This window comes from Falco naumanni, chromosome 9 (genome assembly GCF_017639655.2).
Source record: "Falco naumanni isolate bFalNau1 chromosome 9, bFalNau1.pat, whole genome shotgun sequence".
NCBI classification, from domain to species: Eukaryota; Metazoa; Chordata; class Aves; order Falconiformes; family Falconidae; genus Falco; species Falco naumanni.
This window is the reverse complement of record NC_054062.1, coordinates 52,952,150-52,974,368: the sequence shown is the minus strand read 5'-3', so window position 1 is coordinate 52,974,368 and position 22,219 is coordinate 52,952,150. Positions and strand designations below refer to the sequence as shown.

Genomic DNA, 22,219 nt, shown 5'->3' with positions numbered 1-22,219 from the left:
GATGCTGCTTGAAAGCTATAAAATGAGTGTTAAAAAGGGGAAAAGATGAATCCAGGCATTTATAGTGTCCCACTTTCTGGTGTCAGAAGGTATTTGTAATTCCCCAGGGAGAGTTATATCTTTACAGCAGTGGGACTGGGTGGCCCTTTCGACACCGGGTTTGGGGACTCAATGAGGATGAGGAGTGTTCCAGGCATGGTCACCAGCCTGGGTTGCCCCTGCTCATACCGGTCCCAGCCTGGGGGTACCCGCACCACAGCTGGGACTGATCCAGGAGAGCGGGATTGGGGGGGTGGGGGGGGGTGGGAACAGCAGGATGGGGCTGGGTGCACGCGGAGGGCGGTGGGGGTGGGTGGCAGGGCACCCTGGCCCTGCTGTGGTGGGGAGGGCGTGATGGCTGCGGCTTGCTGCATTTTAGTATTTCACTGCACAACCCTGGATTTTGTATCTTAAACTCGATTAAAAACAGCCCTGGGGAGCTTCAGGAGGTCTCAGTTTTTTCTCTTTCATCCCTCATCAGTACTTGGAATTATTTATTACGGTTGTTGGCACAGTGTGCTGGCTTGCTTCATCTCAGGGTAGAAAAGCATCTACAAAAGCTCTTTCTGACTTCAAAAGAAGTGGTGAAGGAACAAGACAAGTCAATATATGAGCCTTAATGTGGCTCGCTCGGCAGAGCCCTTTGCCAGCAGTGGCAGCCCTGTGCCCAGCCACTGGTTGGATGCCTCTGCTGTGACCCCTCACAGCATCCCTGGGTGTCCCCAGAGGGCCGAGGGCACGTGGGGCACCCGGCAGGCCAGGTCGCTCCTCCTTGTGCAGACGCGACAAGGCAAAGGTAAAAGGGTGAGGATAGTTCCCCAGACACGGTCCTTAAATTACAGGGGATAAAAAAGCTGATACAGACTTAAACCACTTCGGCAGCTACAAATGCAGGCAGCTGCCTGCCCCCTGCCCATTACTGCTGTGCCTAAGCCACCGCAACCAGTGCTTGCTCGGGCTCACCCTCAGGGTGGGGTGAGCAGGGAACGGACCCCTGGCCCATCGCCCGACTTTGCCTTTCTTACTGCTGCGATTTATCTGTGCCGTTTCAGATGGCCGGACCTGAAGGAAGGGCTGGTGCAAGGTGCTGATGCTCGCACAGGGTGGGCAGGGGCGAGCCTGGCTCCCCAGCAGGGTACACAGAGGCAAGGTTTGCCACACGCTGGGAAAAAAGCAGCAAAAAGCAGGGAAACACAGTGATAACTCTGTGTCTGTCTGCCAGCTGATTCACGCCCTTAGGGAAGTGTCAGGAGCGTTTTCACAGCAGGCATGAGCCCGCGGCACCCCTCTGCCCCAGCTTCCTCTGCTGCGGCCGTGGGACCATGCCAGGGCAGCCGCGTGCCTGCAGCCCTGGGCCACCCTGGGCCACCTGCCAGCAGCCCTCAGCCGGGCTGCTCGGCTGTGGGGTGCCCTCACCCTCGATTTTAGCTCTGTGTCATTTTTCTGCTACCTTAGCTGTGCAGGCATTCCAGGCCAACACACTGCACTGCACGTTGGTTTGGTTTGCTCTGGGCAATTCTCGTCTTCGAGTCTCACTGCTTTTCCAAAGCGTGCTGCTGCTCTGCCGGGGCACAGAGGCTGGTCCCCATCCCCGCCTGGGCTGGGGGTGCACAGGCTCGGTCAGGGGCATAAAGCATCATCCCGGTCCCATTCGCCCCTGCGTGCCTGACCCAGAGCCCGCAGGAAAGCTGTCCGCAGAGATTAGGACCAAGCAGGGTTTGTTTCCCAGAGCTCTGGCTGCATTAGCAGGTGGCCGGCTCTGCTGGGGCTCTGCTCGGCATCTGCTGGCACCGGGACACCTGCTCTCAGCCCCGTCCCCCAACTCTGGGGGCTGGGGGGAGCGTGCAGCAGTGCCAGCTCCGCGCCTTAGTTCCCTGATGGAGGAAATAAAAGCAACCCCCCTTCAAAGAGAAAGGGGCAGTGGGATTTGAGCCCTCAGCTGGCAAGGTGGGTGGAGGGACCAAAACCACTTCTGCAGGGTGATGCTGGTAGAGCTGACGGTGTCCCTGGCTCCTGCCTGGGCCACCACCACCCCCGGGTGCCTTTCACTAACAAGCCTGACTGTTGGAAAAGGGATATTTCCAGCAGAGATCACAGAACTTCCCTTGCTAAGTGCTACCAAGCTGGGGGTGCTGGGGGTCACCCAGTCATCCCAGTCATCCTGTGAAAAGGTCACTGCCAGCAGACTGGAAGTTTTATCCTGCTCATTCCTTACATAGTTTCCACTGCCATCACCTTAAAAATCTGTTCAGAAAGAAAATAAATATATGTTGTTGTCTTGGTGCAATTGCAGGAAAAACCAGAATGAAATGAATGAAACCAATAAATGAAATTATGTTTTTCAAAATTAAATATAAAATATATGAACAAATGCGTTCTCATATATGCTTGATACAGAAATTAATACAGGTCACTGCATTAAGCTGTGAGATGTAGGTCAGATCGGATAATCACAAAAAAACACCAAAAAGAAAAAAACAAAAATCCCTTCCTGGTTTAGATTTGTGAATTCAGGCAACATGTTCATTTTTAACTCATGGGTTAGTGTATCCAGAGCTGCTGAACGGTATGATTTCAGCTTCCACTTATGGAGCAGACGCTTGCTCATGTTTCCATGACTCTTTTGTTCCCTTTCTTGTTCCCTGCTTTCAGAGCTGGAAACCAAAGCATGACATTGCCCCAGGAAAATCTGCAGCTCACAGACATGTTACAGCATCTCTTCATGCATCTGCGTCTCACAGGCATCGGCAGTGGTGTTGACCTAGTGGGAAAAACCAGACCACCCTCACAGTATTTCAGCTTTATCTGCACACTGAAGGCTTTCAGCGGGTGGGCTGGGATTCTGCATTATTCCTACACAGCTAATAAATAAACCTCTTGTCATTGTCCAAGGGAAGTACAGTAACCTACAAGTCATGAACTGCTTTTACAAACCCTCATGCATAAAAACCCTAAGGAAGAAACCACAAAAATCGACTCAGATGCATCAACTGCTACTACTGCTTTATGATTTCCAACAAACTTTATTCAAAGCAAGGGAACAGAAAAGGAATGGCAAGCCACTCTGCTGGAGGTACATGCATAGCTTTGTGGCATAGAGGTTCACCTTTACTGTACATACCTTTAAATATAATAAACAGGCTACAATAACTTTATAAAAGAGCTTGTCATACGCAACTAGCCTTCAAAGGACCCTTGTTATTGGTTGTAAGACTTACACTCGGTTCCTGAAAAACAGTATAAATAATCTTTAAAAAACAAGCCCAACTTGTTTTTTGCAGAAAGATTGCAGCCCACCGGCCCGTCTGCTGCAGCACCGGGTCCCAGAGCTGCCAGCACCCCACCCTGGGGCGCCCGTACCCACCCCACTGAGGCTGCCCCCACCGCAGGGCTGGCTGGACACGCTGTGGTCCCGCACAGCCCCCGGCTCAAGGCACAGTGACGGTGGCGGCTGCAGCACGGCCAAGGCTGCGCAGCACGGCGGCGTCCAGATCTGCTAGGGAATGCTGCAGACAGACGGCATGCAACAGGCTGTATTAAAACCGTAGGAGTCAGAAGCGCTCGTTGGTTAAAAGCCCTTCCAGCAGAAAGGCCGGTCGATGCTCCTAGGAAGGAGCATGTTCCAGCCAGAATGCACCTTCCGTTCGCCCTGCCCACGAGCCAGCCGGCGGCACGGCCGAGCACGCTGCCAAGTGTAGGTGCAGGTGCCTGCACGCACAAGGGAAGGGCTTTCCAAGCGGCTACTGAAGAAATACAGACTGGGAGAAACCGAGATGGGAGCACTACCTCCCAGGGGCGGGGGTTACTCTATTTTCTACCTACGAGAAGAAGGGGCTGGGGCAGCTGACAAACGCTTGCTTTTCCTCCTGAGCTTGAGGGTGACCCCCAGGCTGCCCCGTCAGGAGAGCGAGGTGATGTTGGACCGGCCACCCGGCGGGGCGATGATTTTTTGAGCCGTGCGTCTGGTAATGTGGTCGTCTGCCTGTGACCCTAGGGAAGAGGAAAGGCATGGGCTGTGCTGCTGGCCCACTGCAAGTCCCACTGCTTTAAGTGCACAGATCATAAAACATTTCCTTTGTGGCAAATACTCCCACCGTTGTTATGTATCATTCTGGGCCCTGTATTATCAGAGTACGGTTGGCAATGGCTTTATTTGCCTGACCACTTAGATTTTTATCGCTTCTTTCTGGAAACCGTTCCAAATGTCTTTCATGTAAATAAACAGTTTCTATATAATAAAATGCGGGACCTTGTACATTTATTAAACACTACGTCATCCATCTGATTTCAACCAGATAGAAAACAACATTATGACAGTTATTTTATGGCAGAGTATTGGCTTTCCAAGGTCCCTAAAGCTGCTGGGCAGATTTCTGCAGGATGCTGAGCTGAACGATGCTGAATTGCTGCTGCTTATGCAGAAAGACCAAATTAAATATCTTTCTGGTTCCTGAAAATTGAGTTAATTTGGCTAATCTCTACAAACCCAACCACTTCTAACCCCTGCCTGACTCACAGGGGATGCAGTTGAAGTCCTGACCCCTCAGGACCCTCTGACAGCCGTGGCAGCATCCCCATTGACCCAGGCAGGGCTATGGTGACACCCTCACCTTCAGCCTCATCCTCCTGCCCCCCCACCATCGCAGCCTCCACCCCTTGTGGAGCCTGTGCTCACAGGCACCCTGCAGCCCCCCACCAAGCATTGTGATATACGTTCATCAGTGCATTTACACAGATACCGTAAAACATCCTAGAGATCTGTGCTGCACTGAGTCACTAGGCTGCGGCAACAGTAAGAACTGCTTTTTACTGAGCAAAAATTCAGTTCCTATTCCCCAGCTTTGCCCTGCCACTCGCACAAACCCAGGACTTTGTGCCACCCATGCAACTAGCCCCCCGCCACCTGCAGCCCCCCCCCCTTTCAGGGGACCCCCGCCCTACCAGACAAGCTGAACCCTGACTGATGGAGGTTGCGCACAGGAGGAGCCTGGGCTTTGCCTGCGCAGGGTGCGATCCTGGATGTTGCCGTGGGGGCCACGGCTCTGGCACTCGCGAGGACATCGTGGACCGGCCCGTCGTACAGCCCTCTGGGGACGCCGTGGACTTCGGCCAGCTACGAGGTGGGGAGCAAGCGGAGGTGTCAGGCATGTCTTTAAGCAAAGGCGAACAAGAACCAGGCCCAACACATGGGTCCCGATTTCTTGTCCTTCTGTCCGTGCTTAACCCCTTGCTGAGGGTTTTTGCAGAGACTGCACTCCCCAACAGACCAGAGGCGGATTAGGTCCCTGAGCAAAAGCAACCCCATGAATGAGTTTGCCTGAGGCAGGAATGACCCAGCCTCTTTTCCCAAGCATATTTTTAAGATGCGCTACAGGAACATTATCCCCTTCTACAGTATGTAAAAGCTTTGACTGGGCATGGCCAACTCAGGGACCGGCTGGGCATCTGTCAGCGGGTGGTGAGCGACAATACTGGGCATCACCTGGGTTCTTCCTCTTTCCCTTTGGATTTTACTCCTCTCCCTTTCTCCCTCCTTTTCATTACAATTGTTACCGTGGTGGTGATTATTACTGGTTTTATTAAATTTTACTTTATTTCAATTAATGTATTGTTCTTATCTCAACCCTCGAGTTTTACCTTTTTCCCAATTCTCTTCCCCATCTACTGGGAGCGGTGTGGGGGTGAGCAAGTGGCTGCGTGTGCTTAGCTGCTGGCTGGGGTTAATCCATGACAGATGCCCCCTCAGGGAGCAGGGAGCAGGGAGCAGGGAGCAGGGAGCAGGGAGCCCCGGCAGGACTGGCAGCCGGGCACTTCCCACCCTCAAAGCCAAGCGGAGGATGCTGCCCAGACCCCGTGGGCACAGGTCCTGTCCCCCTGAGAAAAGGGACTCTGAGAGGTAGCCAGGGTGCCTGCCGTGCAAGGGGATGTGCTCCCCACAGCAATGTCCCACAGGCGGGAGCCCCAACCAGTGCCACCTGGTGTGACCATCACGTCCTCCTGCAGGGAGGATGAGCTCAGCCCCAGGTGCTTGTAGCTGCTGGGGGAGCCAAAGCGTTAGCGACATCGACATTGTTACCAGCATTTCATCACAGCTTTGCTTAAGGCTGTTTCTCCTCCCAGGCGAAGCTGTGACAGCTCTTTGACAACTACAGAGCCAGAAGGGGCTTGTTTTGAAGACAAAAACTGCTGGGTTTCAAATTAAAAAGGCATGAACTGATAGGTTATCAAGACGTATATAACGTTTTCTGTAGAAATTTTTCTCTGACATGACCTTTGTCTTCATCATGCTGCATATCTTGTGAAGAAAATACCCTTCTCAATGTTTTCCAGCAATCTCCTTAACTGCAGCTTTTGTTAAGTTGAGGACGGGGAGCTGGCATGGGCAGGCTGCCGGGTTGTTTGCAAAGAGCCAAACGTGTCTGCCCGAACCTGTTAGCCGAAGCCCTCACGCCTGGGCTGGCACCGGCTGGCACCCCGCCGGAGCAGGGACTTCAGCTCACTGCCATCGAGGTTTGTGCTCAGCAAACTCCAGCCTTTATGTTAAAAAACATATGGGCACAGGGTGTCCATTTCCACAACAAACAGAGATGCAGCTCCACTGCTAACAAGGAGCCCAGGGACCCTCTGCCCCAGCCGATGGGACCAGCCAGCCCATCCTGCCGCTTCTCTGCGTGTGCAGGGGGATACGGGACGTGCCAGGGAAATGGAGACCACCAGCAGTGCTGTCAGCGCCAGCGCCGGGCGGAGGTTAACCGACACTCTGCCAGCCAGGCTGGGGATGGCTGCCCACCGCTGGGCAGTGCCGCAGGGGAGACCTGGCCTCCCACAGGGACCTAGCAGGGCCCTACCCATCCCCACCCCCCGCGGACCTGCCATGGTCCTATGCCCATCCCACAGGAACCTGCCAGGGTCCCATCTCCATCCCACAGGGACCTGCCAGGGTCCTATCCCGCAGGAACCTGTCAGGGTCCCATCCCCATCCTGCAGGAACCTACCAGGGTCCCATCCCCCCCTGACTCCAGAAGGCACCCCAGGAGGCACACCCGGGCACCCTAGGAAACACCCCCAGGTACCCCCAGTCATCCTAGGAAGCAACCCCCGGCACCCCAAGGCAACCTCAGGCACCGTGAGCCACCCCCAGGCACCAAGAGCCAGGCGTTCTGACCGCAGCTGCCAGCATCACTCTGCAGGTAATCTGGGGTTAACGGTTTCTGCTCTACCGTCACCTACAACGCATAATGAAAATGCCTAAAATAATACATTGAAAAGGGGAGGAGGGCAGAGCTGTTAAGAAGCTTTTTATATATTTTCACGTCTTCCTATCTTCCTAAGAAGCTGTGCTAGCACACCGCAGGGGCTATCCCACTGTTCATCCAGTAACCACCCAGCATTACAGCCACTGCCCGCTTGTGATGCAGAGCAGCCACCAGTCACGCAATGGTGGAAACTTTTCGAATACAGGTAGGAGAGGATTCCCTCCCCTCTGCCTCAATACACACCACGCAAAACTGGATTTGCTGGAAGCCGTATTTTTGCTTTCTAACTTTATAATAGGCAAATAATATTAATACTACTACCATTATTAGCTGTATTAGCTATTAGCTGCCATGCCACACACCAAAGCCCAGGACATTACAAATATCCAAGGCCTAGAAGGAAATAACATTCATAATATTCTTGTTTCGGTTGCCTATTCCATCAGCAGGCTTGCTGTAGCGACTGCAATACAACAACGCAAAGAGATTGCAAAGAAAACACAGGATTATAGCAAATAAAATTTTCCTTACCCTGTTTCTTGCCTTTATCCTTTTATAAACAAAATCAGGGAATGTCTTTCTAGGAATGAAGCGACCTGACCCCTGGGTGACACACAGGTTTCCATCTTCAAGAACTACTTTTCCCTGACTTATGACCACAGTAGGAACCCCATGGCACTCTGTGCCTTCAAATATGTTGTATTCCACGTTCTGGAAAAAACAAACCAAGATACTCAATACAGTTCATGAGAAGAGAAGGTGACAGTTTAACTACTATACACACACACATCCCCATTTTTGTACACTGTTCCTTACATGTTTCAAATAATATTTGAAATGTATTTATGTATTTCCTTCATGTTTCAAACTAAACTTGAACTAAAGCAAATGGGGATGGAGAAACTAAATCCCCGAAGCACAGCACTGGGGCAGAAGACGGGCAGCACTCCCGCAGCAAACCAGCCTGTCACTGCGGCAAACAAGCCGTTCTCGCTACGCCCCAGAAGAGCCCTGGTTCAGTTCTCCATCCCAAGTTCCTGTCATTTCTTCCAAGTCACTGCAAGTCTCCTACCAGAACAGGTCTGGGAAGTCAGGTCTGTTTCGTGGGAAATGCAAAACCGCCGCTTTCTTCAAACGCTCCTGTTACTATCACTAACAACCCCCCCAAATCCCAGAGTTTACAGTGAAAAAATGCGGCATTATAAAAATGCAAAAATTAATTTTCTGGACCAAAAGAAAACCCATTTCTATTTTTTAAAGAGAACAATGGAATTTTTCAATCACAGTGATAATTTTCTTTAATAGAAAACATTTTGGTGAAAAACCCACAAGTCATAATGTTTCTGCATTAACTTCAATCAGCTCTATCACCAGCATTCCTCACAACACCTCACCCTCCTCTCTCTTTTCACTGCAGCTTTCTGTCTGAGGGTCACAGTGGAGATTACCCTGGGGACATCCACAGCCTGGAAAACCCTGGCTGAAATGCCACCAAGATACACCCGAATCTCTCCAGACTGAGTGACCCCTACGGACAGGCAGTGCTCATGGAGCCCGCGCGGGAACGCGTCTGGCTCTTTGGAAACGGTGCTGATGTATTAAACTATATTAGTAGTTTAATATGTAAAACAAGTTCAGCACCTACATTTTTATAGTCCACAGTAAATACATCGATCTTAAAATTTCTGTACTGGATGCAGACTGTCTCAGAGTCGTCGCTGCCACTCAGTTACAATACTATGCTTTGCAATCACCAAAGGATATTTTCATTTGCTTGTATTTTTAAAAGCAAATGCAAGGTCATTCATCACTTCATGCGCACAAACATCTTCTCTCTTCCTGAATGATCTCATCTTTCCAACCTGAAAAAATATTGCTTTACTGCTCTCTTCTGACTCTAAAACCCAGCTCAAGAAAATAATTCTGTATTTACCGAATTGTGGGTTTTTGCTGAGATGATTTTAGTAGCCTTGGGGTTCCACAAAACCAAGTCGGCGTCAGCGCCCACAGCAATGCGCCCCTTCCTGGGGTAGCAGTTGAAGATCTTGGCAGCGTTGGTACTGGTCACCGCTACAAACTCATTCTCGTCCATCTTCCCGGAGACCTGGGAGAGAGCCGTGCAGCGTGAGGATCCACACTGCAACCGGGCTGCAGTTACGGGGGCGCAGGGCGACCCGGCGGGGGGAGCTGAGCCTCATCCCTGTGGGCTCAGTACTACAATAGACGGGTTTTACTTGGCCCAGACTGACATTTTAGGTCTCTGAAAAACAAGACCTTCGCTGGTAGGCTCTAACTCCCCGTACATGCATCTCAAGTTCACTAAAGATGGTTAAGGGTATGTGAAGACTGGAAGTGAACCTCAATAGTGCTTTTTATCATCTTTATTTATTATCTTAAGATAAATTCTATTTCTTTTTGAACAAAGCCTACCTAAGGCAGATGCTGCAGGGTGGCTTGGTTCCCAAGCTCCTGGAAGTCCAGAGAGAGGTGTCTGCTCAGTGGGATGCAGGCTACAGCCTCCCAGGGATGCTCCTTGGGAGGGCAGGGTGCACTGGTGTGCAGGGACATGGGACTCGATCCCACCGGCCAGACGTCCGTGTGCCGCAGCTCTCCCCCTACAGCAGGGCTCACTGCCCGGCACACACAGAGGGGCTGTGGACCCTGTCCCCACCTCTGAGGCTTGGGGTTACAGGCGGCTGGCAGGCATGGCCACCAAGGGGGAGATGTCCCACCCCCAATCACCTCCCCAGGCCTCCCACGAGCACCAGGGAAGAGGAACGTTGCATCTTACCCTTAGGAAAACGTGCTGGAGACACTTTCTCTTGTGACTGTGAGTGAGAGTGGGGGGTGGATGATCCCCATACTGGAGCCTTTGAAGACACTTTGAAGGCATTCGAGTGCCACTTTTCCTCTCATTAGCAAGCTCCTCTGAAGTAGCAGTCTAGACAATGTCACACCTCCTGGCTCGTTTGAATTAACGAGGATGCCGACATCCCCTAGCACTGCTCACGTGCACTTGCATCCACAGCCTTGCCAGAAATCAGCGTTTTTTTGGTACCTACCACACACTTTTCCCAAATTACTGACATCCGCTCTTCGATGCCGTTGGTTCCCTCGGGGATGAGGGTGAAGTTGTCCTTCCCCACTGCCTTCTGCGCGGTGGTGAAGGTGCAGTGAGCGCTGCCCGCAACCTGCAGGTCCCCGCTAGGCGAAGCAGAGCGGAGGAGGTCAGAGGAGGTACCCAACGGCGTGAACCGCCTCCTAGGCACTAACGCCACCTCCCCGGCCCCGCGACCCCACTGCCCTTGGCGGGCAAAAGCCACCCTCACCTGGAAGACCACGAGTGGCACTCATGGCTGGCAGCCTTCGTGCTCGGTCTGTTTGGTGCAGATGTATTTTGCCCACAAAAACAGTAAAGACAGGTGACATGATCCGTAAATGCCAATGTAAGTCAAGAGGCAATTTTTACAGGTCAGCAGAGGCATCTCACTCTATTTATATAGGAATTAAGCACTGGGATCATCTAAGAGATGTAAACAGCAGTCTCATAGGCATTATTTATATTCTCTCCTAAACTGGCCATTATTTTTACTAATTAAGACAATGTTTTAATCTTTGTACCATCCTTTTAAACCTCTGATTATTTTAGGAAATGGTTCTCCAAGCAAGGCTGCTTTTAGAGCAAGGTTCTTGTAAAGCAAGGATACGATTAAATAAAACAAGACCCTGGACAAACCCAAACGTTACGTACTACCATGTACTACAGGTGAAGGAACTGGATCCATGCTGGCAGGCAGGGCACAGCCGGGCAACAAGAGAACTGAGCATGATGGTTGGACTTGATCATCTGAAAGGTCTTTTCCAACCTAAATGATGCTGTGACTGCACAGGCAGCTGGACGAGCCTAGGAGCACACCTCCAGACTTGGGTCAAAGCTGTGCTAAACTGAACTGTGCTTGTAATTTACTGCTTCTTCTAAGAACATACTAAATGCACTGAGGTATCTTCATGTGCTATGTAAGATACACTAACATGACACACTTTTCTCTTGCTAACAACTGTTTATCCTTCCAGGAAAAAGATCACGTTTCAAGGAATTCTAAGAAATGTTTATTTCTTCTTTAAAATATATATTGTGTGCGGTTTTTTTTTTACTACTATCTGGATCCATAAACATCTCTCGTCCCATTTCAAAAATTCCTCATGCATTACCTCTGGAGCTGATTTTTCTAACTCTACCCACACCAAACTGTGTTTAATGCCAGAGGGAGCTCTACCGGCTGGTGCCACTCCGCGGGCTGTGCGGCTGTGAATGGAGAAGATTCCCGGGCTGAGCTGCAGGCACCTGGAGGCAAACCCTCCACTGTGAATGAATCACCACCTCTACAGATTGCCTTTCGCAAGGCGGCAGTGACAAACATGGATTTGCTGTGACACGTAAAACCCTGGCCCGTGGCAAAGCTCCAGCCGTGATTAACAGCTTGGCAGCTGCGTCCCTGGCTACAGCCCCAGCGCATGGGCATCTCTATTACCCTGCCTGTATCCCGGGTTCCCGGCGCCCGCCTGGTCCCTGCACAGCACCAGGGATGCTCCTGCCAGTCCCCAGGGCTTTGCTGCGTAACTCAAGCCACCGAAACAACTCTGCACGAGGATGTGCCCTAAAAGCTTATGTTTCACACATTTTAAAATCTTGCAAATGCCCAATACTGCTTTCAATAAAATCCTTCCTTTTGCTTTAATGCTAAAGCAGTGCAGGAGGCTTTCCCTGGGACACAGTGAGATGGAGTGGCAGTGGCCACCATCCCTCCTGCGCTGGCCATCCTGCGGGATGCTGTGCCTTCCCTGAACCGGTTCTGAAGGAGGAACTGGGCAGCATGAGCCTGTTTTAAATAGGAAAAATCTGATAACTATTACATGGTTTCATCACAGCAGAATTTAAACTCTTTTTGAAAGAGTCACCTGGCTCCTTGCTCAAAGATCACCCAAAGATTTATTCTTTTGACGTGGAGAAGTGCAACAGCTGATAGACTATTTTTCCTACTCTGACAACAATAATCTAGCGGAAAGCTGAACTGTGTGCAAGCCTCTACTGTGCTGCCTAGGTATGGGAGAGGAGGGGGCTGCCCCCAGGAACAGGGAGGCTGTTACCCACCGGCGGAAGGCGAGGGGGCCAAGCCAGGGCGGCCAGGGCTGCGATGTCCCAGCCAGCCCCCAGCTTGGCATGTGATGCTATTACTGCACGGGGCATTACGACGAGTGCAGGTGGGATGCAATCAGGGATGCAATCACGGCAGCTGCGCTCAGGCACCCCTGCTGACACAGAACTCACCAGGACAAGAGAGAGGTGAGATGATCCGGTGTGGTGGGGTCTGGGCTGATGGGAGGAGACGTGACGAAGGCTGCAGCTTTAGCCCAGTTTTTACTCCAGTAGTGCGAGCCATTGGTGCCCAGGCTGGCGGTAATGGGCTCTCCATACACAACCGTGCCTGCCAAACAATCCAGTTAATGAGTTCCAAAGCGCCGCACGTCCTGCAGCCTCTTTTCACGCAGTGTGGACAAATACTGTGGTTAACGATACAAGTCTTCCCAGTATTTCAGTTTTCTAAATTCACGTTAATCCTTTAAATTATCTCAGATGACTGGGAAAGGCTGTCGAAATAAGTTTTGAATCCATCTGTTTTCTCCTTAGACCAAACATGCATTCACACCTACAAACCATCACGCCCTCCTACAAACCAAACCAGGGTCTCTCTGGCAGAGTCTCCCAGCTGGGGCAGAGGTGGCTCCGGACCCCCCACCTGTCCTGGGGCACGGCCTTCCACCCCGTTCTCTTGGATTGCTTCCCGCTTTACCCACTCTTTATGAAACACCCCAGTTTCAATCTGGAGCTGGCTTCAGATCTTTTTCATTTAGTTCACCACAAATGCTTGCAAATAAATTATTTCCTTTTTTTCAGCTGCGTCTGCTGAGATTCAGGTGTCACAAGTTTCAAGCACATCTCCCCAGATCTTTCCAGTTCAGAGCAATTAGCACTGGCACACTCTACGAAGAAAAGCCAGCCCTAAGTTTTAGCGCCCTTAGAATGTGAGAAAATTTGGGCTATAACGAATTCTTAAACTTTGCAGCTAAAATGACACTTCCCAGACATATTGAAATAGGCTCAGTTCGCACGCAGCTATGAAAATAGTGCTTTACCTTTTCTCTTTGCTTGGGCCAGGACATCTGCTGCACCTCCGCTCATTATTTTGGTGATGTACAAGGGGCAGTTGGCTTGTTTCGCAATGGTAATTGCACGGTACACCGCCTCCGCTTCCACCTGCGGACACACAAACCGAGGCGCGAAACGTTTCAGGCACCTCGGCTACAGCTACACCCTGCGCAGGGCTGCCCAAGGGCTGCACCTTACCTCCTCGGGGCGGCTGAGGACATGCCCTTCTGGCCCTGTAATCCCCAGTTCCAGCAGCCTCTTTTGCTCCTAGATGGAAGAAGATGAACAGGAAAGCAGTCAGTGATACAAACAGCCTGTCCAAAGCATCACAGGACACAAACTACTTTGTTCAGAAGTTCCTGAAGGCTGATGGAAACTCATGAATACGACGAGGGGATACCACTGACAACCTGTGATGCTCCACAAACCACTGCAGCTACTTCCTAGGACACCCACCTTGTGCTGTGGAAACATTTCTGGAGTAGGAACTGTATGCCAGTAGCACCTTTGGAGCTTCCCCACTCCAAGCCCAGCTACAGTTCTGGAGGACAGAGGATTTAACCCTATCGCTGCTTAATCGAAGGCTGTGCTAGATGTGATGCATGGCTCCAGGAAAGGAATGGATGTTTCCCCCAGACCTGAGGCTGCCTGAAGCTGCTCAGAGGAAGGAATGAAGGAGGATGGAGGAAGCAGAGACAGGTGCAAGGCACATGAGGCTGTCAGCAGGGAGCAGCAAGTGCCACCTCTCCGGAGCTTCACCTGGGAAGTCACATGCCCCATCCCTGGTGCACGTCCACGGGATGTGGCTCAGACCAAAGGCTCACTCCCTCGCAGTTCTGGGGGGAGGCAGCAGCAGGAGGGCAGTTTTGCACAGCAGCATGCCCCGGCACAGGGGCTGAAGCCATGCAGCCCCACCTGCCTGCACCCACACCCTCTCCTACCTGGCTCTGGCTCCACCGCACAGCCACACACTCGTCCCGCTGCCACAGCCTCGCGTCACGAGGGGCAGGGACCAAGTCCCTGTGTGACCCGATGTTAGCTGGGAACCCATGGTGACAAGCTGGAATGAACTTGGGGCTGCACCTATGTTATTCACAGGGCGTTTGAAAGCAGATGCCCAGCACACACCTCACCCCGTTTCCTTCTGTGATGTTCTGTATTACGCAGTGCGCCCACACAGCTGGCGTTAGACGCAAGGACGTTATCCAACACTACAGACCAGTTCTCACAGGCTTGAAAGGATCCTGCTCTTAGAGGTTGTTTATTTCTCTGTATTCCCATTGCAGATATCCTCCGACTTTGTCCCCAGGGCTTGACTGTCATCATGCTGACATTTCGTGAAGAAATACTTTTGAAGACACTGAACTGCTCGGGATCACATTATGTTTCACAAACAGCTGAAGAAAAGGTTTCTCAGACAAAAATCCCAGGGAGGTGGGAATTAGCCTTTATCTTGTTTGTTCAAATAAGCCCGTTTCAAGGATTGGGATTCTGCTTTCATTTTAAAACCTTCACTCACATCAGACTGAACACTTGCGTGGCCATAAGCTAAGAGAACTGCAAGTCTACTCCTATCTTGTGTCATCCAATTGCAGTATGTATCTAAGATTTTATCTTCTAAAGGTAAAAAGGAAAAGTAATGAATGTGAGCAAAGTCTGTCATATTAAGGAAGCTCCTGAGTGCCATTTGTGGGGATAAATATTTCCAAGTGTACCGCAACTTCAAGTTGCAAGTGATGCAAACCTCCTTCTTTTCTCAGATTCTCAAGACTTTTAAAGAAGATCGATAACATGATAAGGTATCGCTGAAGGCAGTCACTCAGCCTTCAAGAAGACCCAAAACACACTGGTTGGGAATCAGTGAACAGTCCTTGTACAATTTCTGTGATGAAACCCAAGTGTGTGTGAGGATCTGGGGGGAGGATGCTGATTTTAGCAGGAGCCCCTGATCCTCCTGCATGTTCTCCTGCCTGCACACGCTGCCATCGCAGGGTCCCCTACTGGCCCTTTCCCTCCGAGGCGTGGGTAACCGGGATGCTGGAACAGTGTTTCTGCACTCCCCTGGCTGCGTGAGGCTCGGTGCCCACACACATGGACCCACCACCAGGGCTGCTCTGCTCCAAGGCCACGAGCTCAGCTCAGTTCAGCTCTCGCCGGAGATCTCAGAGGGGAGCGACCGGGTTGAAACCCTGCTGACAGCAGGCACTGAAAAGTGCACGCTGGTCCTCTCCCCAAAGCAACCCGGTGTCACAACAGGCTGCTCCTCCCTCTCTCATCTGGACCAAGTTCTACTGAATTTGCAGTGCCAACCGAAGGCTAAAAGCATGCTGGCACAGCTCCACCTTCCACTAGACCCTACAGCCCATCTGTTCAAGTCAGCACTTTGCCGTAAACCCAAATACTCCGGTCAACCTTTAATTTAAATGAATATAAATACTGTACCTCATCGATGATATCTCCATTTTCAGCATGCACTTGGGCAATGGCCCCCAGGTCTCGAATAATGCAGAATATTTCATACATCTGCCAAGAGACAGTGGGTTGCCCAACATCAGATAAATCACCGCTTACACTCGCAGTAGGGGTGATGACTGGTCCTGGACACTGGCTGGCTGTATTACCTGGGCATCGGTGCACTGAAGCTTGTCTTTGTAAGCCATAAAAACGAGGAAGGAGTTCACACCTTGAGAAAACAAAAAAGCACGCGAGTTTATTGCCCCAGCTGAGAACTTGGTGACCCGACACAGGCTGAGCAGGGCGCGTTCAAACCAGGGGGGGGCTGTGCCAGCAAGGGTTAGACTGGAAACAACCAGGGTAAGGGCTGAAGTGGGAAATTTCCCTGCAAGAACTGAACCCCAGGAGCCATGACAGATAATACACCCCCATGCACCTGAACCAAAAGAACACCCCGCAGGCTGTTCCTGATTGTCGGTACTCTCTGGAACTTGCTCCAAATGCACAGAACCTAAGGCATTGCCCCCAGGCTGAGCTTTCCCTCCAGTGGTGGTTTCAATTTATGGTTTATCCTCGACTTCTTTCTTATAACTGTCTGTAAATTAGTGTATTAGTGCTAAGATTAAATTGCAGCAAAGATGAGATGCTCTCATATTAGAGCACTGTTACTTAGTGCGCTTCTGTTTGGCTAGCGAAATGGATGGGCAGTGCTTTGCTCACAGCTCTGTGTGCAATCCTCATTTCTGTCATTTCTAGCTAAAGTAAAGGATGGTTCCTGAAGCACCGGGTCAAAGCCAGAGAATTGCTGCTGCATTTTATATGGACAGAGGCAACAACTAACCCCAAACTACAATCAAATTACAAATAAACTGTATTTCATGTGAATATACACATGAAAAACACCCGGTATAAACCTGAAATAGCTACATTACTTCAGCCGCTCCACATTTTAATAGGAAATTCACTGCAATTTCTGTGTTAATTGGCCAATTAAGCCCTTGCTTGCAAGACTGCAAATTACAATGAAGTCACTTAGCTCTACATTAGCATATCTGAAAGCAAAAAGTATTTTTTCCAAACACAGAAATAAGTATTAATGAAATGCATGAATTCCTGCTGCACTGCCTGCTTTCCAGTAAGCTGTGTCCAGTGGATGCTTCAGGATGTGCAGGAATTACAGGCACAAATGAAATCTCTATGGAAAGCCTAAAGCTTAGTTTTATTCTATAAGCCCCATCTTGAATGTTTTTATATACTTCAGATAAACTTTATATTTCATACACTTTTTATGTAGATCAGGCAGCCTGAGCCATGGTGCCTGGTGCCATTTAGTTTCCAAAATCGATTCTCATGACTGGGCTGTAAATCGCCCAGAGGTGAGAGCATACGACTCAGATATTATGGCATGAATCTGGTGTCTGTGCCCCCGCCCGCACCCTTCTCCGAGATGGCGGAGGACAGGAAGCCCACCCTGGACAGGGGAGGAGCACGGTCACCCCCCCGTACCCCGTTTATCGCGGGGTAAGCGGCGCAGAGCAGCAACCACCACAGCCCACCCTGTGGCAACCTGCCTATGTGCCAGTGGTTATGATGGGGGTGGGGGGGTTGTGGGGTCATTGCCAGCATACTGCTCTTTCTGTCCTTACCCTTGTCCTTCACCAGGGCTTCCAGTTCCTCCTTCAGGCTTTCGTGCCAGCGAGGGATGTCGATGTGCAGCGAGTAGTCGCAGCAGGCCAGGCTATCGGCGCTCGCACGGCACCGCTCGTAGGCAGCCAGGAGGCTGGTCCCCGGCTCCGCACAGACATGGTCAACTGAGGAGACACTGCACAGCGTTAGCACGTGGGCCAGGGAAAGGGCCACTGAAACACCTGGGGGGTGCAGCAGCCACCAATATTCTTGTGCGAGACTTTACTGCTGTGAAAATGAGACATCCTAATATTCATTTTTTATAGCATTCATTAAAGATGAACATTAATAAATTTCCCAGATAAAGTGAAGCAAGCAGAACCAACTCCAAGTTACAGCTACTATTACACCTGTTTTTCACACAGCCTACCTAGCACATCTGAGAGAAGCCGGTGACCAAAGCATGTCCTTGCACACTTTTGCACAATTCCCCTGGGCATTTTCCACGTGCAGTCACCCACAGCCCATCAGTCACGGCCCTTCTCTTATCTGTGCTCCTACCCCCTGCAGTACTGGCTATGAGATCAGTCTGGAGCTATGCCGCACTTGCTGAGACTCGTCCTTCAGCCACACACCACAGTGGGCCTTGGGACCAGAACAGGAACAAACCAGGAATTAAAGTTCTCTTACATTAACACAAAAACAGAACCCATGCTCACAGAGCTGAAAAACTCCTATTAAAACACACTTGCAAAGCTATTAAAAACATATTAAAAGGTGTTTAAAGTTTTCTTCTATTTTATTGTCTTACGAGGTGAAGTAGGAGCAGCTATATATTTTTAATATACATGTGTAGCAATGGCAGGAGGTTCCGAAAGGTACATAATGCATTTTAATTAGTTTTGTAACGCTTAAGAGTTCTGCACCAAAAATGAACCTTTCTCTGCTATGAGGGTAAATCACAGAATAGTTTGGGTTGGAGGGGACCTTAGAGACCACCCAGTCCCACCCCGTGCCCCGGGCAGGGCCCCCTCCCCCCAGCCCAGGCTGCCCCCAGCCCCATCCAGCCTGGCCTTGAGCACTGCCAGGGATGGGGCACCCACAGCTGCTCTGGGCAGCCCGGGCCAGCGCCTCGCCGCCCTCACGGGGAACAATTTCTTCCTAACATTTAGTTTAAATCTACCTCCTTTCAGTTTAAAGCCATTCACCCTTGTCCTATCACTGCAATGACAAAAGGCACGATGTACTTTGCTAAACAATGTTCTACTTAGAAGTCTGTTCAAATGCTGCTCCGTCTTACTGATCATTGTGGTGCCTCCTGCCAGGGCTGCTTTCGTGCCCTGGTAGAAGTCATCAGCAGAAGTCATCCCCCTGATGGGCATCTGCAGTCTGGTATGGACATCTATCCCCCCTGGCATCACAATCTGGCTGTAGGCATCAATTGTCTTTACCCCACCAGGAACAACCAGGTTTTCTCCGATTTGTCTGAAAAAGACATTAAGATCTCCTGTTCATTGGCAACAACTTTTAAGTGAAGATGCAAAAACCAATTTCTTCCCAGTACTGCTCTCGGGCGTTCACCCACGGGCAAGCACATGTGCACTGCCCAGGCCTCCTCACACACTGGGAGAAGCAGCTGCACGCTGGGAGCCCCTTGAGCTCCGTCGGGTCTGGGAGCGGAGCCAGGGTCTGCTGGAGAGCCCCACGGGTCCCACCCTGCCAGCTCAGCAGCACCCATCCCATCCCATCCCATCCCATCCCATCCCATCCCATCCCATCCCATCCCATCCCATCCCATCCCATCCCATCCCATCCCATCCCATCCCATCCCATCCCATCCCATCCCATCCCATCCCATCCCATCCCATCCCCACTGGCTCTGGCTCTTGTTAGCAGCATGGGACCCATCAGGCGGTCACCTGAGGGACCCCACTCAGAGCAGAGGAGCTGCTGAGGTCTCTGTGCTGGGCTCTGCACCCGACTTCTCATGTGCCTTTGCAGCGCTTAACCTGGCTCCTCACTTGTTCCCTGCACACCTTACAACAGAGCACAAACTGCCAGCACTGCGCCTGTCTTTCCAGCTGCAAAGCTACATCAATGTAGCTCTTTCTTGATGCTATTCTACAAAGCTATCCTTGTTTATCAAAAAGGGAACGTATTTCCAAGAGAAAAATGACAGAAAGGAACCTTGTTCCAATTCCAGGCACTGTATCATGCCTGGAAATTACATTACCAAATATAAATTTTTAACTTACTTTATCAAACCGTCTTCCACATAAATGTCTGCATAAAATGACTGATCATCGTTGACAATTTTTCCTCCTTTGATTAGAAGCTGGTCACTCTAGCAGAAAAAAAACCACACTTTTTTTAAGACTTCTTTATTTAGATGCTACTTCACTCATTCTGAGCTTTCATTAAGTCTAGGACTTAGTATCTTGCCCTTCAATCACACCAGTTTAGTGACTATCCAAACTATTCTACACCAAAGCCCAGCTGCATTTCACAAAGGGAACGGTACAAAACTGTCAGCTGAGAGGAGCACAGATCTGCTACGAAGCGCGGCACAAGCCGGGGGCCCCGAGGCAGCTCAGGCGAGCCCGCAGCTTGAGGTACCAGAAAAGCCCATGTCAGGGGGCTGAGGCACGCACCTCTGAGTGGAGCTGGCTGAAGGGAGTGAGCTCCAGCCCTTGCTCTACTGGCCTGCCTTGCTGGGAGTACCCCCCCCCCCCCGAGGGCCCACCACGGGCTCCTTCAGAGCAGGGTCAGAGACCGATCGATCGAGGCTCTCAGCAGTTTTCAAAGGTTTGCAAGGCAACATCCTGCAGCTCAGCCATGTACCTGCCTCCTCCATCAGCTCCTGCTACCAAGACTTCTAAGTGCATCTTATTAACCTGGTAATTTATTGACATTCATTAGTTTTCACAGCCTCATCGGCGGCAGATCATGCCTCAAGGACCTTCCTCATTTCAAAGCAAGATACTGGTACAGTTGTCAGAGTTGCAGGATCTTTAAACAGAAAAACTAGAAGGCACTGGCATTTATGTAAATGTGGAACTGCAGCCTAATTTAAGAGGATCCTTTTCCTGCTCTCTGGTGTTGCTAGAAAAATTATTACCAAGGCTAAAATGGACAACACAAAGAGCATGACCTCAGCGCAACAACAACTGAGAGATGTAAAAGCACGTGACAATACAGCCCGGGAGACGACTTACAATACAGCAATGCGTGCTGATGCAAAACAGCCTGGAAAACGCTTTGGAGTCTTGTTTTAAAGAGCATCGCTGGCATATGAAAGAACTGTTAAAGAACGGTATTGTGTTTTCAAATATCGAGGCTTTTACTCCTTCCTTATTGTTTTCCCTTGTCCCATAAAATCGATCAAAAGAAGCCTCTGTGCTGGCTGCCCCACGGGAGAGCCCTACGGCCCCTTTGCAGGGCCCATCCTCACCCTTACCCCATCCCTATTCTCACCCCACACCCATCCTCACCCCTTCCTCACCCCAGCCCAGCCCAGCCCACCCCCACCCCCGCCACCCCAGCTCCAGCCCCGCCCGCCCAGAGAGGCGCTCCCGCAGCACGGGAACGCCGCTCGTCCTGGCTCACGCACCCACGGGATGCTTTCACGGGAACTGGGCCCCGAGCCAGCAACACAGGGAGGGGAAGCATCGCTGTCTAGAGATTCTTTCTTGCTCCTGCTGCGGAGCCCTGGCACCGGGCGACAGGACTCCCCCCGCAGCAGCCCGGCCGAAAGCGGCAGCGCGGGCAGGCGAGCGGCCCCGCCGGCAGGACGCCACCGGCCCCGCCGGGGGAGCGAACAAGGCCGGCAGATGCTCCCCAACCCCCGCCAAGCCCGTTCCCCGGAAAAAGCCTTTTCCAAACACGTTCCCAAGCCCCAACGGCCGGAGGGAAGTTAGGGAAGCGCGGGGCAGCCCCGCTGCCGCGGTGAGGGTCGCGCCTGCCTTTGTCCCCGGCGGGGCGGCCCGGCAGCGGCAGACAAAGCGCCGGGGCCGCCGGGCTCGGGCCAGTCCGCGGCCAACAAAGGGAACGGCGGGGTCCGGGGGGCTGCACCGCCTGAGTCCCGCTGCTCGGGGGGGCGGGGGGGCGGCTGCGCTGGCAGCGGGGGCCGTCGGGCTCCCGACCCCCCGGTACCGGGAAGCGCCCCGGTAGCGCTCCCAGGGGTGTCCGGCGCCTCGGGCGGCCCCGCTCCACCGCCGCCGGCTGGGAGCGACCCGCCAGCCCCGGCCCCGCCGGACCGGGCTCGCTGTACCCGGGGGTGCCGCCCGCCCCCGCCCCTGCGGCGCGCAGGGGAGCCCCTCACCGTGATGCGGGGGATGCTTTTCTTGCCCTGGTGCGACATCTTCCCGCCGCGCTCCGCCGGTGTGTGTGCGTGCGTGTCCCCGCGTGTGTCCCCGCGTGTGTGCGTGTGTCCCTGCCCATGTGTGCACGTCCCTGCGTGCGTGCGCGCGCCCCCCCGCCCGCCGCCGGCTCCCCCCCGCCCGCCGCCGGCCCGGAGCCGCGCTGCCGCCCCGCAGACAAAGCGGGCCCGGCCGGCTGCGGAGCGCAGCGAAGTCGCCCGGGTCGGTCCCGCAGCCCCGGCCGCCCCACGGACCCGGCGGCGGGACGGGGCGCGCAG

At 52.1% G+C, this 22,219-nt stretch overlaps 1 protein-coding gene across 2 annotated transcripts; it reads right to left on the bottom strand.

Moving 5' to 3' along the window:
- Nucleotides 1-3,047: 3,047 nt before the first annotated feature.
- DPYSL4 (dihydropyrimidinase like 4) lies at nucleotides 3,048-22,009 on the bottom strand. 2 transcript variants are annotated; one of them, XM_040607101.1, is made up of 14 exons: nucleotides 21,905-22,009; nucleotides 19,839-19,927; nucleotides 18,884-19,068; nucleotides 17,604-17,768; nucleotides 16,125-16,186; nucleotides 15,946-16,026; nucleotides 13,702-13,770; nucleotides 13,491-13,611; nucleotides 12,625-12,781; nucleotides 10,358-10,499; nucleotides 9,229-9,399; nucleotides 7,827-8,006; nucleotides 4,981-5,152; nucleotides 3,048-4,029 (listed from the first exon to the last, which is right to left on the bottom strand). In XM_040607101.1, exons 1-14 carry the CDS (start codon nucleotides 21,941-21,943, stop codon nucleotides 3,938-3,940), a joined length of 1,725 nt encoding a protein of 574 aa, XP_040463035.1. In that variant the 5' UTR covers nucleotides 21,944-22,009; the 3' UTR covers nucleotides 3,048-3,937. The 2 variants fall into 2 exon arrangements, with proteins under 2 accessions (XP_040463035.1, XP_040463034.1); XM_040607100.1 differs by having other exon boundaries at nucleotides 5,018-5,152.
- Nucleotides 22,010-22,219: the final 210 nt, after the last annotated feature.

What these genes read in the sequence shown, in the direction of transcription:
- DPYSL4 (XM_040607100.1), bottom strand. Translation starts at nt 21,943, where the DNA reads ATGTCGCACCAGGGCAAGAAAAGCATCCCCCGCATCACG. An exon ending in AAAGCATCCCCCGCATCACG is followed by an intron (nt 19,928 to 21,904) that starts GTGAGGGGCTCC and finishes TTTTTCTGCTAG; the next exon opens with AGTGACCAGCTTCTAATCAA. An exon ending in AGCCCTGGTGAAGGACAAGG is followed by an intron (nt 16,187 to 17,603) that starts GTAAGGACAGAA and finishes TGTTTTCTCAAG; the next exon opens with GTGTGAACTCCTTCCTCGTT.